This window comes from Ranitomeya imitator, chromosome 1 (assembly GCF_032444005.1).
Source record: "Ranitomeya imitator isolate aRanImi1 chromosome 1, aRanImi1.pri, whole genome shotgun sequence".
In the NCBI taxonomy this organism is placed as follows: Eukaryota; Metazoa; Chordata; class Amphibia; order Anura; family Dendrobatidae; genus Ranitomeya; species Ranitomeya imitator.
The window spans coordinates 746363498-746377811 of record NC_091282.1 but is presented as its reverse complement, the minus strand read 5'-3'; the positions used below and the strand labels follow the sequence as shown (position 1 = coordinate 746377811).

Here is a 14314-nt window from a genome sequence, read left to right as displayed (position 1 = left end):
AGACTAACCAAATGACTTGGGGCCCTGCTTCAGCTGGACTGCATGCCCTGCAAAATCCTTATTAATTAGTTTGTGAGCTTTGCTTTGTTAAAAAATTATATTTCAAATTTATTAAGTATTTCAGAAAAAATACTCTGTAATTTGCATGTAATTTTGATGACCATTTCTTTTTGCTTGTTTGCTCCTGTTTTATACATGCTAATCCTGTACATAATGCTGCATGAATTAAATGTGCATGATAATGTTTTGTTTTGGGTTTTTTTTTGTTTTCCAACTTAGAAAAAAATTAAAAACATTTAAGGTCAAGAGCACTCAATAAGTGTCCAACTGGTAGATGGTGCCTATCAATATGATCTGATTTAAACGACGTTACCCTAGAAGATATTGTGTTGGTTTCTTTTGCTAATATTTTCCTCCTTTAATTTGTGACCCTAAGCAGTTAAATTTGGGAGGGTACTTGCATATGCATATTAACATGTCACAATGCCCATACCTCCCAAGTTCTGACCTAAAGTATCGGTAATTGCCAGGATGATCTAAGTTTTTTGTTCTGTTAAACTTCAGGGTCTCAGGTCTTAATACTGACCTAAAAATAAAATGGACCTCGTGTACACACTGGCGAAAGCTTATTTTATTTTCACGTTCCTCTGCAGATCTCAAAAAAGAAAGAAATGTTTCCCAAATCACTGGTTTCATTCCTCTCTATGAGCTGCAATATAGAGCTTTCAATGAGTCCTAATTTGTTTTTTTCTATTTGATACAACTTAAATTATAATGATGTGTATTAAGAATAGGATATCCATTTTTGACAAGTGGGGATCAATTTCCAGTAGTGATCCTTTTTTAATTTTTTTACACGGTCACCGTGCCATACATAGTTAGGCCTGGTACAACAGCTGGGATCCAGTTCACTGAAATGGGATTAAGCTGCAGTACCAGGTACAGCCACAACTGTTTGCATGGCACTTGGCAGTGTAAACAATAGAGGGACTCTGTGCTTTAAATTAAACAAACATTGGGAGTAAGTGGGCCTGGGATTTGAACCTCCACCAATCAAGAGTTGTGTTGTTGTTTTTTTATTAATGTTTTAAAATCTCAGCAGTGGTGCTACTAATGTAAGTTCACTGCCCCTAGTCTCATACTTAGAGCGATTGTCTGTTATTGGCGTTGTTCTCGTTAGTCTTCAGCAGTTTGTGACCTGCCGGATCACTCCAGTGTTTTCTCGGCGAGCCAGAAAAAAGCAGATGGTGGCTGGGGAGCATGATATTATGTGCATGGATCTTACATTCATGGCACCACTCCAGCACTGAAATAATAATTAATTCTGGAGTGGCGCTTTAAGGAGCCCACTGCTCTCTGCCCGTCGGCCTCTCTCTTGCTGGAGGTGCTGTGCTCATGTAGATTGCAGGTTGGTGGCATGGCTAAGCCACTTCCCCAAACTGTCCGCTCTCCAATGCTGCAAGGAGAGACTAGTGATGAGCGAGTGTACTCGTTGCTCGGGTTTTCCCGAGCACGCTCGGGTGACCTCCGAGTATTTGACTGCTCGGAGATTTAGTTTTCATCGCGGCAGCTGTATGATTTACAGCTACTAGCCAGGCTGAGTACATGTGGGGGTTGCCTGGTTGCTAGGGAATCCCCACATGTAATCAAGCTGTCTAGTAGCTGTAAATCATTCAGCTGCCGTGATGAAAACTAAATCTCCGAGCAGTCATAAATACTCGGAGGAAAACACGAGCAACAAGTACACTCGCTCATCACTATTGGAGACCTCTGCAGCTTTGGTGGAACGTAAGGGCTCCAAAGTTTCCTGGATCGAGCAAGCCTGACAACTCCAGAGCAGCATAGGCAAGATCTACCTCAAAGGGCTTGCAAATGTGCACTCCTTGCCTAGGAAACCGGCCAACTCTGAAACACTCTAGAGATCGCCGGTAACTTGCGCAAAGACCAGTACAAAATGAAGTTTAAGAATTCCTCATCCCTCGTTCTTGAGAACAGAGAGGATTTTTAATAGGCGGTAAATTACAAGCACTTTTACACATTTATGATTGAGAATTGTCATTCAGTCTTTTTATATATTTTCCCATGAAAGCTTGTTCTGCAGGATACATTCTCGTAGATAAGTTGATAACTCTTTTCAATATCTACAGATTTCAACGTCAGAACTGTATATTTTTGCAAAAGTTTGATTACGATAGGCACCAAAAATTCTTTTACACATGGACCGTAAATGCCATGTAAAAAGAAGAGTGTAAGTCATGGGTGATCTTCATTGAATTGGCGTTTTTATCTTATTGAAATCTAGGCAGAGCCCTTTTATGCCAAAGGAAAATTAAAATTATTTTTACTACTTGACTGAACCTGTTTTTTTTTTTTTTTTTCTTGACCGTTTTTATTGTAAATTTAATTTTTGATTTGCATGAACATTAATTCGTTTTTTTATAGATGTTTGTGAATGATCTGCATGACTAACACACTTGTCGACTAACCCCATAAAAGCATAATCTAAGTTTGTTTTTTGTTTTTTTGTTTTTTTATATACGGTATATGCTTGTATTGGTTTTGATGTGAATTTCTGCCTAAAAATAGTCTGGTCCCATTTTACAAAGGCAAACCAGGGCAAGTAAAGGGTGAAGACGCAAAAACGTTAAGTACAATAAAGGATCCTTCCAGTTCTAATGATAAAAATAACTCCCGCGTGACTCAAATTACTGAGACCACCAAAGACCAAAAGGACCTGCTTCCGAATAAGCCAGTAGATAACACGGGTGTAGATGGAAATATCAATGTGACTATTAAAGCTTCAGAAAGTTGTGTTGGAAACGGTGATAAACAAGGGACATTGACAACCCTGATCACACCCGAAGACACAAATAAGACCATAAAGACTTCTAATAGTAATGTAAGAAAAGAGAACGCCAAGCAGGAACTTTCTAATGATTCTGATGCCTCAAAGCGTGTCAATACGGGAGCCATAAATAATGCATGTCCTCAGGATGTTATGGTGTCACAGAATTCCACATCTGGAAAACCTCAAAGTCAACCAGATGAAGTAGACTCAAAGAGGACAACATTTCTAACGGATGTTCCTCCCAACCAGAAAAATGAAACTGCTGAATGTTTGACAATGAAGGAAAAACCCTTGGTTGACTGTTTCCTTTCTATGGACAAAGGATCAGTTCATGTTTCTTCTACCGAAATAACATCGGTTAACAATTCCTCTTTGGTTCAAGATAATCTACACCAACCATCCCCAGCAGACCAGAAGGCGACAATTGGTGAGCCCCAACTAGATGAGAAGTGTGAAACCTCTGAGGAACATCATGAGAATTCTAACAATTTGCCACCAGTCCAAAACGAAGAGATCGATGATTCTACATCGGTCGAAAATGATAAATGCCTACCAGTCTCCAACAATGGAGCCACTGAAGTAACACCATCCATTCAGAATGATGCAACCACAGATGTTTCCCTGCCAGGTCCAAATAATGGGTCCGTTGAAGTTTTGCCAAATAGCAATGGACCAGCTGATGTGGCCCCACAAGCCAAAGAAAATGTATTAAGTGATGGATCGATGAGTAAATCGTCTGACGCGACAACACAATTACAAACTTCAGGTGGCTCAAAGGTCAAAAGGAGCTCAACAAAAAGTAAAAAGAAGAAAAGGAACTCAAAAAATGAAGAAGGTAATTTAAAAAAATATTTTTTTATTCTTCCCTTTCCCCCCAACACCTAGATCAATAATAACGCATTGGATTATGATGACTCTATAAGACATCTGGTTTATTGGAGGCCATAATGGGGCACAAAAAGCAGTGCACTAATCTCTTATTTTAGATATTATATGGAGGTATAAAAAGGCTTTTTGTCAGGTTCTCTATAGCGGGATACTTCATTGGTTCTAAGAATGGCTGGCTGACTAACTCAGACATTCTAATGAATGGAGCACAATACACAGAACACTTTGCCATATATGTGGGGCCTTGAGAACATTATTTTGTAGAGGTGTAGACAGGAGTAGCCCTACAATGTGCATTATATGTCCCTACACTGTTTGTAGAGATGTGCATATGCTTATGACAGTTGTAATGCAAGTTACATAGGATCATGGAGATAGGTATTCCAATCCCAATATGCACTAGGTGTAATAATATTAGCAAATACCTCAAATTAGAAATGTAGTATAGTTTTTCTGATTCCCTATGTCTTTCCTCATGTGCAGGCACTGGAGGACCTTGGGTATCCATGGTTATGGCCACTGATGAAGTGACAGTTAGCTAGTTGATAGTGGTTGTAACCATGGATACCGAAGGTCCTGCAATGCCTGCACATGAGGAAAGAGACATGGAGAATTAAAAAAACTATATTACATTTCTAATTGGAGGTATTTGCTAATATTATTATTACTAATCCTAATACATATTGGGATAGGATCTTGAAGATGGGAATACTCTTTTTTAATGAGTCCCTAGTAAGCGATCAAGTACAAGCCGGACTCGCTCCATCACCAGAGCGTCACAAGGGAACTGTATAAAGAGTCTGTGCATGTTTTAAAGGGGGTTGTCTCAAGTTCTGTGGTTAAAATTGCAAAGTGTTTGTAAATATGAGCATCTTTGCAATTTACGTTTTTTAAATGCCTTCTGCTATCAAGAATGGAGTGGTATTTTTTTTATTTTGTTTCGTAGTGTATAGCTTGTCACTTAGGTTACATGCCACCCTGCAGTCTGAGTGTGGCCAGTTACCTAGATAAGTAGCTTGCAGCAATCTGAAGCTGGGTCGATCAGACCAATCTTAAGTCCCCTACACTTTTCCCATGCTGTAGAGGCAAAACTGCCTTTACCAGCAGCCTGAGGGAGTGTTCAGGTCAGACTAGTAGCACAGTCAGCACTGTCAATTTTCACGAACGCACCTCCCATTGCGAAGCTGGACACTGGAAGAGCTGTGTACGTTTTAGGGAGAAGTCGAGAAAACCCCTGTAATTGTATACTTCTACCTTTCCTTATTTAGGCTTACATCAGTACTACAGAGTAGTCCTGCTCCATTCTATAGTAATGCTGAGATAACTCTGCTGCCCCTGTCCTGATCTACACAGGAAAGCTGAGAAAATAGGAAGGGTCAGTCTAATATCATTGCTCCAGTTGCCAATGTAAAAAAAAATCTGTAAATTCTGTGTGCCTTCATCGATGCAGCATTAAAGGGGTTCAGAAAAATTGGTCTACTTTACGAAGTCTATATATTGCCTGTTGGGTATTGTAGTCTAAGTTCAAGGGAAAAGGGCTGAAAGCCACAGACTATGGATAGGATTGGCACTGCTTCTTAAAGAAAGCCGTTTTCTTGGAAACTCTTTTGGCTCAATCAGTAGGTGCCAAGAATGATCCGAATGCCGTCTGTCGAAAGGGATTGGATCGTCGAGTGCTGAACTGTACAATCTTTTTGGGATATTATATGTGTTGTGTAATATTATGCTAGTCCTATAAATGGTGAATTTTCTGATTTCAAGTCAAAATTCAATACAGTCTACAAATCCAAATGGATTGATAATAAGCAGAGCGTGTGATTGCTTGACAGTTTTCCTAATATCGCTATGCAGTAATTATCTCTATCGCAATATTCAATTTTCTCTCTCACAAAACAGAGATTGGAGTTGACTCTGGCACACACAAAACAAAGAGTTGTGTGATACAGTAAGGTATGTACGGAGGTGTAGCAGGCTTCACGTCAACTAATGTCACATATGTCCTCAAAAACTGTCACTCCATGCCTTTACTAGCCCTGCAAATCCAATGACCAGTCTAATCATACCCTCGATTGTTCAGCTTCCTGTAGTCATTGTCTCGATTTTGTAACTTACAACTTTATTGATGCTTTACATCTTATCTCCTGCTTCCGGTCCAATGATGATTAGTCAGGAGTGGAAAGACGGCCAGTGGGGTGTGGTTGCATCTCAAGAACTTAATACCCAACCGAAGAAGGTGCAGCCATGTACTATGGTGTGGTATTCATGTTTATGACCTGAATTCACTTGAAATTTCCAAGTGAATGGAAGAACTTCATGAATATCAACTGATAAGATGGTTGCCTTTCCATATTCTTTGGTTGTTCTGTAGAATTGAAAATGGGGCTTTGAATTTTTTTTTTAAATTGTTTTGTAGAAATTGGTTTTATACCAGTTTTGCTTATTAAATGTGATTGGGTGTCCTGGTGTAATTGTATAGTATTGATTTTTAGCTAAAGTTTTATGGAACATCGAAAGAAGGTCATACGTCAACAGTTTTTTTGGTTTTTTTTGTTTTGTTTTTTACTTCCCCCACTTACTTGGCATACTTAATTCAACCATAAGTGAATGTTACCTCAATGGTCTAAAGCTAATGCCAGAAACCTATTAGAATGGTTTATCCCCTTTTTAAAAGGAATCTGTCTGTAGGATTTCCCCATCCAATCGATTTTATATGGCCATGTAGCTCTTTCAAAGACTAGTAGTACCTTTACATGGTCGGTCCGTTACGGAGAAATCAGCGGTTGAATTCATATGCAAATGAGGCTGAAGCACTATGGTAGATCTGAAACCTCTGTCACTAAAGCTCTATTGCTCACCTAGCACTACTGACTCCTGCTTGACTACCTGCCCCTTGGCCAGAAGTCACACAGCCTAGATACTTTCAGTCACGCAAGAGGAGATAGCACTGGAAAGGGAATTGAGCTTTAGTTACAGATGCTTCAGATCTACCATAGCTCTTCAGCCTCGTTTGCATATCGATAAAAAGGCTGATTTCTCAGTCAGAGGAATGAACTGGCCATGAAAAGGCATTGCTAGACTTGTCTTTGAAAGAGCTACATGCACATATAATTGGTTTAGAAGGTGAAATGCTGATGGCAAATTCCCTTTAAGCATGATCAGCCATAGTGAAATATAACCTGCTCAATCACTTTTTATACTCAAAAACCTGATACAAATTAGATGACTGGCAAGTCCTGCCAAAATTAATGACTTTGGCCAGCCTTACTGTAAAGGGTTATGGTCCCTTTTTAGGCTTTAAAATGGTACCATCCATGGATGATGGGCCTTCGAGTATTTTTTTTTTTTTAACAAAGTTCCCATAAGGGTTATTGTGAGATACCTGGAAGGAACTATTGCCCATAAACATATACAGAATCAATGGGTCCCATTGCTACATATTCCAACTATCAAAATCCTACAGATGTGACTTCTTGATTTCTGCTCACCCTACTGGCTTGTTCTACTTCTGTACAGACTATACAATTTATGTAAAATTTCACGAGATTCTTTCCCTCTGCTTATACTTTCCAAAATGCTCAGTGTCAACATTAAATGTCTACATACAACAGTACCTTGTGTCTTGTCTGTTCCATCTGTAAGATTGATGACTGATGGCTACGGACAGTGTATAGATGACAGTCTAACTGTACATGGTTTGCATAACTTCACTTGGCTGTGCCACCAATTTGAGCAAATATGATATTGATTTACAGAATTAGATTTGATGTTTTTCCTATTTTTAAAGGTAAGTTTTAGAAGGTGTACACCATGTTAACTGAAAGGATTATGATCTGCGATGTACAACTTTATAGAAGCAAATTTACAAAATGAGCATAATGCCCAACAACTATCCATAGACTTTCATCTTAAAGCAGATCGTTAGCCAGATTTTGCAAAGCAAATTCTATTCATTGTTTAAAAAAATTGGACCCAACACCAATGTATTTACTTTAAAAATCTATGTTGTAAAGCCTGTATAATCCTGATATTAAGATGAGCATTTTATAGCTATAAAACGGCTCAAGTGTACTCTTGTAGTCTCAGCAGATTCAGCTCGACAACTGCAGCTTAAACTAAGCAGTGTGAGACCTCAGCAGGGAGGAGGGACACTGAGGAGCTGTCAATCAGGCCCAGTTTGAGTTAAAATTGTAAAATTTATACCGTGAGGAATATTCTAGAGTTAGCCAGTTAAAGGGGAATACACAAATATACCAAGTTATTGCCTGGTCTCGGACTATGTGTTAATTTACTTTTCGATGGAGGGATCTTTTCGAAGTGATCCTGAGAACAGGGTTTAAAAATCTATGGGGCTGCCGTAGAAAGCAGAGTTCAGCGATCTCCAGAGGCCCCATAGACAAGGGACAGATTGAGGTGCACATTGATATACAACAAGTGTTAACTTACTTTTTTTTTGCCGCATTTGTACTGCACGTCCCAGCAACATTTCATTTGTCTTCTTTATCGTTTCCTGTTTTACCAAACATCTGTCAAAATGGCCGAAACAGATGGTGCTCAGATAATGGAAACCCAATAGTCAAAAGTTGCATTTCTGATTAATGTCCTTTTTACTCAATTATAGGTCTCAGGACGAGGAAGATTACCAAGCAATGAAGACATTAGAAAGCGTTTGTTTGCTTCCATTTTACACTGATATCGTGTTTTGCTTCTCGGTCAACTTGCTGTATATAACGTTCTACTACTTGTTCGTCAATTTTTTTTTTTTTACATAATGTTTAACGCGTCCTTGTCACCAGATTTCACAATTCTAACTGCATTTTTTAGGTAGATCTTGGACCTTGAGGCTGGTGTACTCAATTTGAAAAATTCACCTTTAGCATGAATGTATAATCCTGATATTAAGATGAGCGTTTTTATGAATCCAGATGGAGCTGGACTTGGAAAATGCTCATTTTCATATCGGGCAGGATCACTTTTCAAAAAGGATCATACAACCGTTCTGACATGGATTTTGAAAGTGAGTACACCTTTCTCATCAGGTCTGAGATTTATTTAATATTATATGTAGGTTAAATTGTGAAATCTGGTCAGTTAATTTTTTTTTTTATTCTATTACAAAACCCTTTCAAAAAGGTTTTGTATAGTAAGATGTACACTGCCTTCCATCTACGACTGCCTTCTGGAAAAGGAGTACAAACGCTGATGAGTTTCTGCAGCTACTTGGTTCCAATAGGCAAACTCTGGTCAAAATGTAAAGGCTTCTCCACCTTCCTTCCTGCAAATTGTAACCGCTCTTGGCTCTGTGTTCGCCATTGCAGTATAGTTTCTACGGAGAAGCAACTCATGGTTGGAGCCCCCATGACACACTTCGTCCCCCTCCATCGTATTCTGCTATTTCCAAATTCCTACATGGGTACCGGACTCGGTACACATGCTTACATGAAATTAGTGCATTGCTACCTTTTATCATGTCAGATGGGGATTACTTTACTATAGGAAGTGACCAACTCGCAGCAATCCCTTCTCTTTTATGGCATTTTTTTCATGCCACCTTGTAGATCGTAGTTGTAAGGCACCAAGAGGCAGAATTATTACCACCATCTTGTTCTTTAACGGTGTAAACTTAGTCTTAAAATGCTCAAAAATTACCAAAGTACTTTATGCCATTGGATAAACATGTTTAGTTTTTAGATAACCTAAATTTACACCAGCTGTTTGTTTGCATACTTTGTGCCAAACTTGTGGAATACCTTTTTGGAGCACTTTTTTATTTGCATGTTAGGTTATATCCATTTCCTACAGGCCATGCCCCCTTCTCAGACAAGTGTTTAAAACGTATACCAAAAATGAGGTGATAATTTTGGGGTGCAAATTAAGCCAGAATAGTGGTGCATTTTAACTTGATAAAAATGCCCCAATGACTGTAGAGATATTACCATTGTTTTCAAAGGTGAAGTTTGTAGGATCAGATGTCAGGTTTTGGTTCTCCATCACAATCTCCTCCATTATATACATGTTAATCATAAGTCAGTTTCCTGCATTAAAGTGTATGTGCACCCCAATATTTTTGATTGCCAGAGCATGATCTAGAGCCAAGCAACAGTCAAGAATGAACAAATTGAGGAGAATTTTTTTTTTTTTTTTTTTTAACTCCGCACTATTTCAGTTTAAAAGGTATTGACTGATATGGACAGTCTCCTTTCTAAGTTTTCCAACTTATAGTCCAGGGGCATCATGGACTAAGCCTCCCTATTACAGGCCACCCCCTTCCTGAATCACGGGCACCATGAATCAGACACTGACTTTGTTACTTTGAAAAGTTGGCCGGGGTCTGTACATGTCAGTGTGGAAGATCCCTTTTGGGCGTTTTCCTGCCCCACTCCTCTAGACTGACAGGTCTCTCCATATGTTTGTGATCTGAAAGAGTGGAGTAGGCAAAAGCCATCGGGGACCTGCCCCTTGGACTAGTCATTTGAGTGGCATAGTCCCCGGCAAGCTTTTCAAAATAGGTTTTAAGGTAAAACATGCAAAGCTGTTTTTTTTTTTTTTTTTTGCAGCCAGTGTCTGGCTCATGCTGCCGTAGTGAGGCAGCATAAATCTCGTAGATGAATAAAACTTGACACTCAACGGATGTATAGGAAATGGTTTAATGTAGTCCAAGATTAGTACAAATCCAAGATTAGTACCTAAAATGCAGACATTTTGGTCTTACAACGACCTTCATCAGTGTACCGACTGCAATCAAAAGCGGTATATTCAAGATTTTCAAGGAGTCCTTATATCTCAGAACTGTCCTTGGGCTCCAAAGTAAAGAAGATAAGGAGTGGTAAATCGGGTATCCACTGTTGATCGTTGCAGTTAGTCGGAGTGTCATGCGTACGAAGGTCTCTCCTCTTACGTGGTATCCACCATGTCTGCATTGTATGTACTAATCTTGGACTACATTAAACAATTTCCTATACATCGGTTGCGTGCAAAGTTTTATTCAACTACATATAAAGGTCTGGGACCCTACTTGAGCACCAACAACGGTTGTGCCACGTTATATATTTACAGCATGAATCTCGTGACTGGTTCCCTTTAAAATGACCCATTGCAAAGAATGGCTGTAAAGCAACGTTGGTGTCGACATGGTCAACTATGGTCAAGAGCTGCAGAGGAATTGCACAACTACATTGAGCTTCTCTTGATTAGATTAGTTGACCACCAGGATAGATCAGCTGGTCTGTAGGGTGGCTTCCTTCAAAGAGGAGATTGCCCCTTTTATATGCCTAACTATCATCTTTATCATCTATAAATCTTGCTCTTGAAATCAATATTAAACCTTCCAATTGGTTTCGGTAAGTTCCGCTTGCAGAAAGGAATGATAAGCAATCACATACATAATTGCAACTTATAAATGAGTAAGCCAATTGATCAATGTATGTAAATGTTAGAACATGCTAACGTGACTTGTACAGGACACAAGGAGTGCAAAAACCATCCTGGTTGGTCCCTAAAGTAATGCAGCTAAGCTGTTCCTTGTACAGTCATGACCAAAAGTATTGACACCCCTGCAATTATGTCAGACAATACTCAGTTTCTTCCTGAAAATGATTGCAAACACAAATTCTTTGTTATTATTATCTTCATTCAATTTGTCTTAAATTAAAAAACACAAAAGAGAATGAAGCAAAAAGCAAAACATTGATCATTACACACAACTCCAAAAATGGGCCAGACAAATGTATTGGCACCCTCAGCCTAATACTTGGTTGCACAACCTCTAGCCAAAATAACTGCGACCAACCGCTTCCGGTAACCATCAATGAGTTTCTTACAATGCTCTGCTGGAATTTTAGACCATTCTTCTTTGGCAAACTGCTCCAGGTCCCTGATATTTGAAAGGTGCCTTCTCCAAACTGCCATTTTTAGATCTCTCCACTGGTGTTCTATGGGATTCAGGTCTGGACTAATTGCTGGCCACCTTAGAAATCTCCAGTGCTTTCTCTCAAACCATTTTCTAGTGCTTTTTGAAGTGTGTTTTGGGTCATTGTCCTGCTGGAAGACCCATGACCTCTGAGGGACACCCAGCTTTCTCACACTGGGCCCTACAATATGCTGCAAAATTTGTTGGTAGTCTTCAGACTTCATAATGCCATGCACACGGTCAAGCAGTCCAGTGCCAGAGGCAGCAAAGCAACCCCAAAACATCAGGGAACCTCCACCATGTTTGACTGTAGGGATCGTGTTCTTTTCTTTGAATGCCTCTTTTTTTCTCCTGTAAACTCTATGTTGATGCCTTTGCCCAAAAAGTTCTACTTTTGTCTCATCTGACCAGAGAACATTCTTCCAAAATGTTTTAGGCTTTTTCAGGTAAATTTTGGCAAACTCCAGCCTGGCTCTTTTATGTCTCGGGGTAAGAAGTGGGGTCTTCCTGGGTCTCCTACCATACAGTCCCTGTTCATTCAGACGCCGACGGATAGTACGGGTTGACACTGTTGTACCCTCGGACTGTTGAACTTGTTTGGATGTTAGTCAAGGTTCTTTATCCGACATCCCCACAATCTTGCGTTGAAATCTCTTGTCAATTTTTCTTTTCCGTCCACATCTAGGGAGGTTAGCCACAGTGGGCTTTAAACTTCTTGATGACACTGCGCACGGTAGACACAGGAACATTCAGGTCTTTGGAGATGGACTTGTAGCCTTGAGATTGCTCATGCTTTCTCACAATTTGGTTTCTCAAGTCCTCAGACAGTTCTTTGGTTTTCTTTCTTTTCTCCATGCTCAATGTGGTACATACAAGGACACAGGACAGAGGTTGAGTCAACTTTTATCCATGTCAACTGGCTGCAAGTGTGATTTAGTTATTGCCAACACCTGTTAGGTGCCACAGGTAAGTTACAAGTGCTGTTAATTACACAAATTAGAGAAGCGTCACATGATTTTTCGAACAGTGCCAATACTTTTGTCCACCCCCTTTTTTATGTTTGGTGTGGAATTATATCCAATTTGGCTTTAGGACAATTCTTTTTGTGTTTTTTAATTTCAGACAAATTAAATGAAGATAATAAAGAATTTGTGTTTGCAATCATTTTCAGGAAGAAAATGAGTATTATCTGACAGAATTGCAGGGGTGTCAATACTTTTGGCCATGACTGTAGATGGCCTTGATACTTTAGGTACAAAGTCACGCCTCATGGCTGATCGGCCAGAGTATGGGGTGGTCGATTTTGTTTTGGTGATACTATACAAGTGAGTGCACCTATAGGTACAAAACATACTCTTGGCATCTTACTCAAAACCGAAGACCTGGTCGTAACTAAGCAGGATGCCTGCACCCTCCAAGAGTGACAACGTTCACATATACTATGTCTCCTATACCCTGGGCATTCTATCATAGTGACTTTTTTTCTTGCCCATTTTGTTTGGAGATTCTATCGTTCCAGGACAATAATACTCCTCTAAAGATATTTAGCGTATACAATGGTCCACCAGGCCGAGAATTATATACCAGCTGAAAAAGTATATGTAATTATTATTATGCACTAAAATGTAATATAGATGCTTCTTCTGTATATATCAGTATTTTGGAAAAGCTCTTTTTGATTCTTCTGTAATTTCTTGCTTTCTTAATAAATTATTTATTTGCAGAAATATGGTGTTGGATTCATTGTAGTAAGTTAACGCATACCTGTCATTTCAGATTCAGACGTCCGTTTTTCTCGTACGAATGAGTGTTATCAATGGTTTTTCACAGATAGCACCTGTACCTATAAGGGTAGGGTCACACGACCATTTTCTTTCCATTCAAAAAAAAAAAAAAAAGGTCCGTATGTTGTCAAAGTTTGATCAGAATTGTGACATCAGTGTTTCTTGGGAGGTGGAGAAAAAAAATTCATCTCTCCGTGGTAAGACCGTGAAAATCGGACCGTACTTGGATGTCATCTGAGTGCGGTCCAATGTTTTCTGACCCATTGACTTGCATTGCTGATTTAGATCAGCACTCCGGATCAAAATCTGACATGCACAGCCCCATAGAATATCATGGGGACAAGTGCTGTCTGTGAAAACCATCTGATGGCACTCGTTCAATATAATCTATCGTGTGCACGACCCCCCCCAATAGTAAAAACTGACTCGCTATAAAGAAAACACTGATGAAAGTCAAGATCAATGATATCTCAATAAGCCCTAAGCTTTTGTGTGCACATGAAAAATAACACCATTGCATGACTTGTATGCTGCATTTCTGTAAAGTGTTCCCTTCTGCAGACTATCTCTAATACTCTTCTGTCTCTCAGCTAGTGGGTGGATACTATCTGCTATGGTGTCTGCCATACACCGTGCACACAGAAAAAAAGATCCTGCTCCCCTTTCCTACATAAGACACCAGCATAGGGGACATTATACTGTGTTGCTGTGTATCTAGCTAGAAAGTAGAAGCACCTTCTCTCTGCCTCTGTTCCCCCTTCTCTCTCACTGTGCTCCAGCCACTCCTCTTCCTCTTTATCTCTTCATAAACTCCAATATACTGCTGTAATCTGATCCCTCAGTCAGCTGTCAGTCTGTCTTGTTGAACTAGATGGATTTTAGCTGTTT

At 39.5% G+C, this 14314-nt stretch overlaps 1 protein-coding gene across 2 annotated transcripts in view; it reads left to right on the top strand.

The window, feature by feature from the left end:
* INF2 (inverted formin 2) overlaps positions 1 to 13369 on the top strand; it is a 140075-nt gene extending 126706 nt beyond the window's left edge. The window contains exons 21-23 of one of the 2 annotated variants that reach the window (XM_069734293.1): positions 2607 to 3683; positions 5633 to 5686; positions 8355 to 13369. In XM_069734293.1, coding sequence (XP_069590394.1) covers positions 2607 to 3683; positions 5633 to 5685 — 1130 coding nt within the window. In that variant the 3' untranslated portion in view covers position 5686; positions 8355 to 13369. The remainder of the gene's footprint in view (positions 1 to 2606; positions 3684 to 5632; positions 5687 to 8354) is intronic. The other variant, XM_069734302.1, reaches the window with a different exon arrangement.
* Positions 13370 to 14314: the final 945 nt, after the last annotated feature.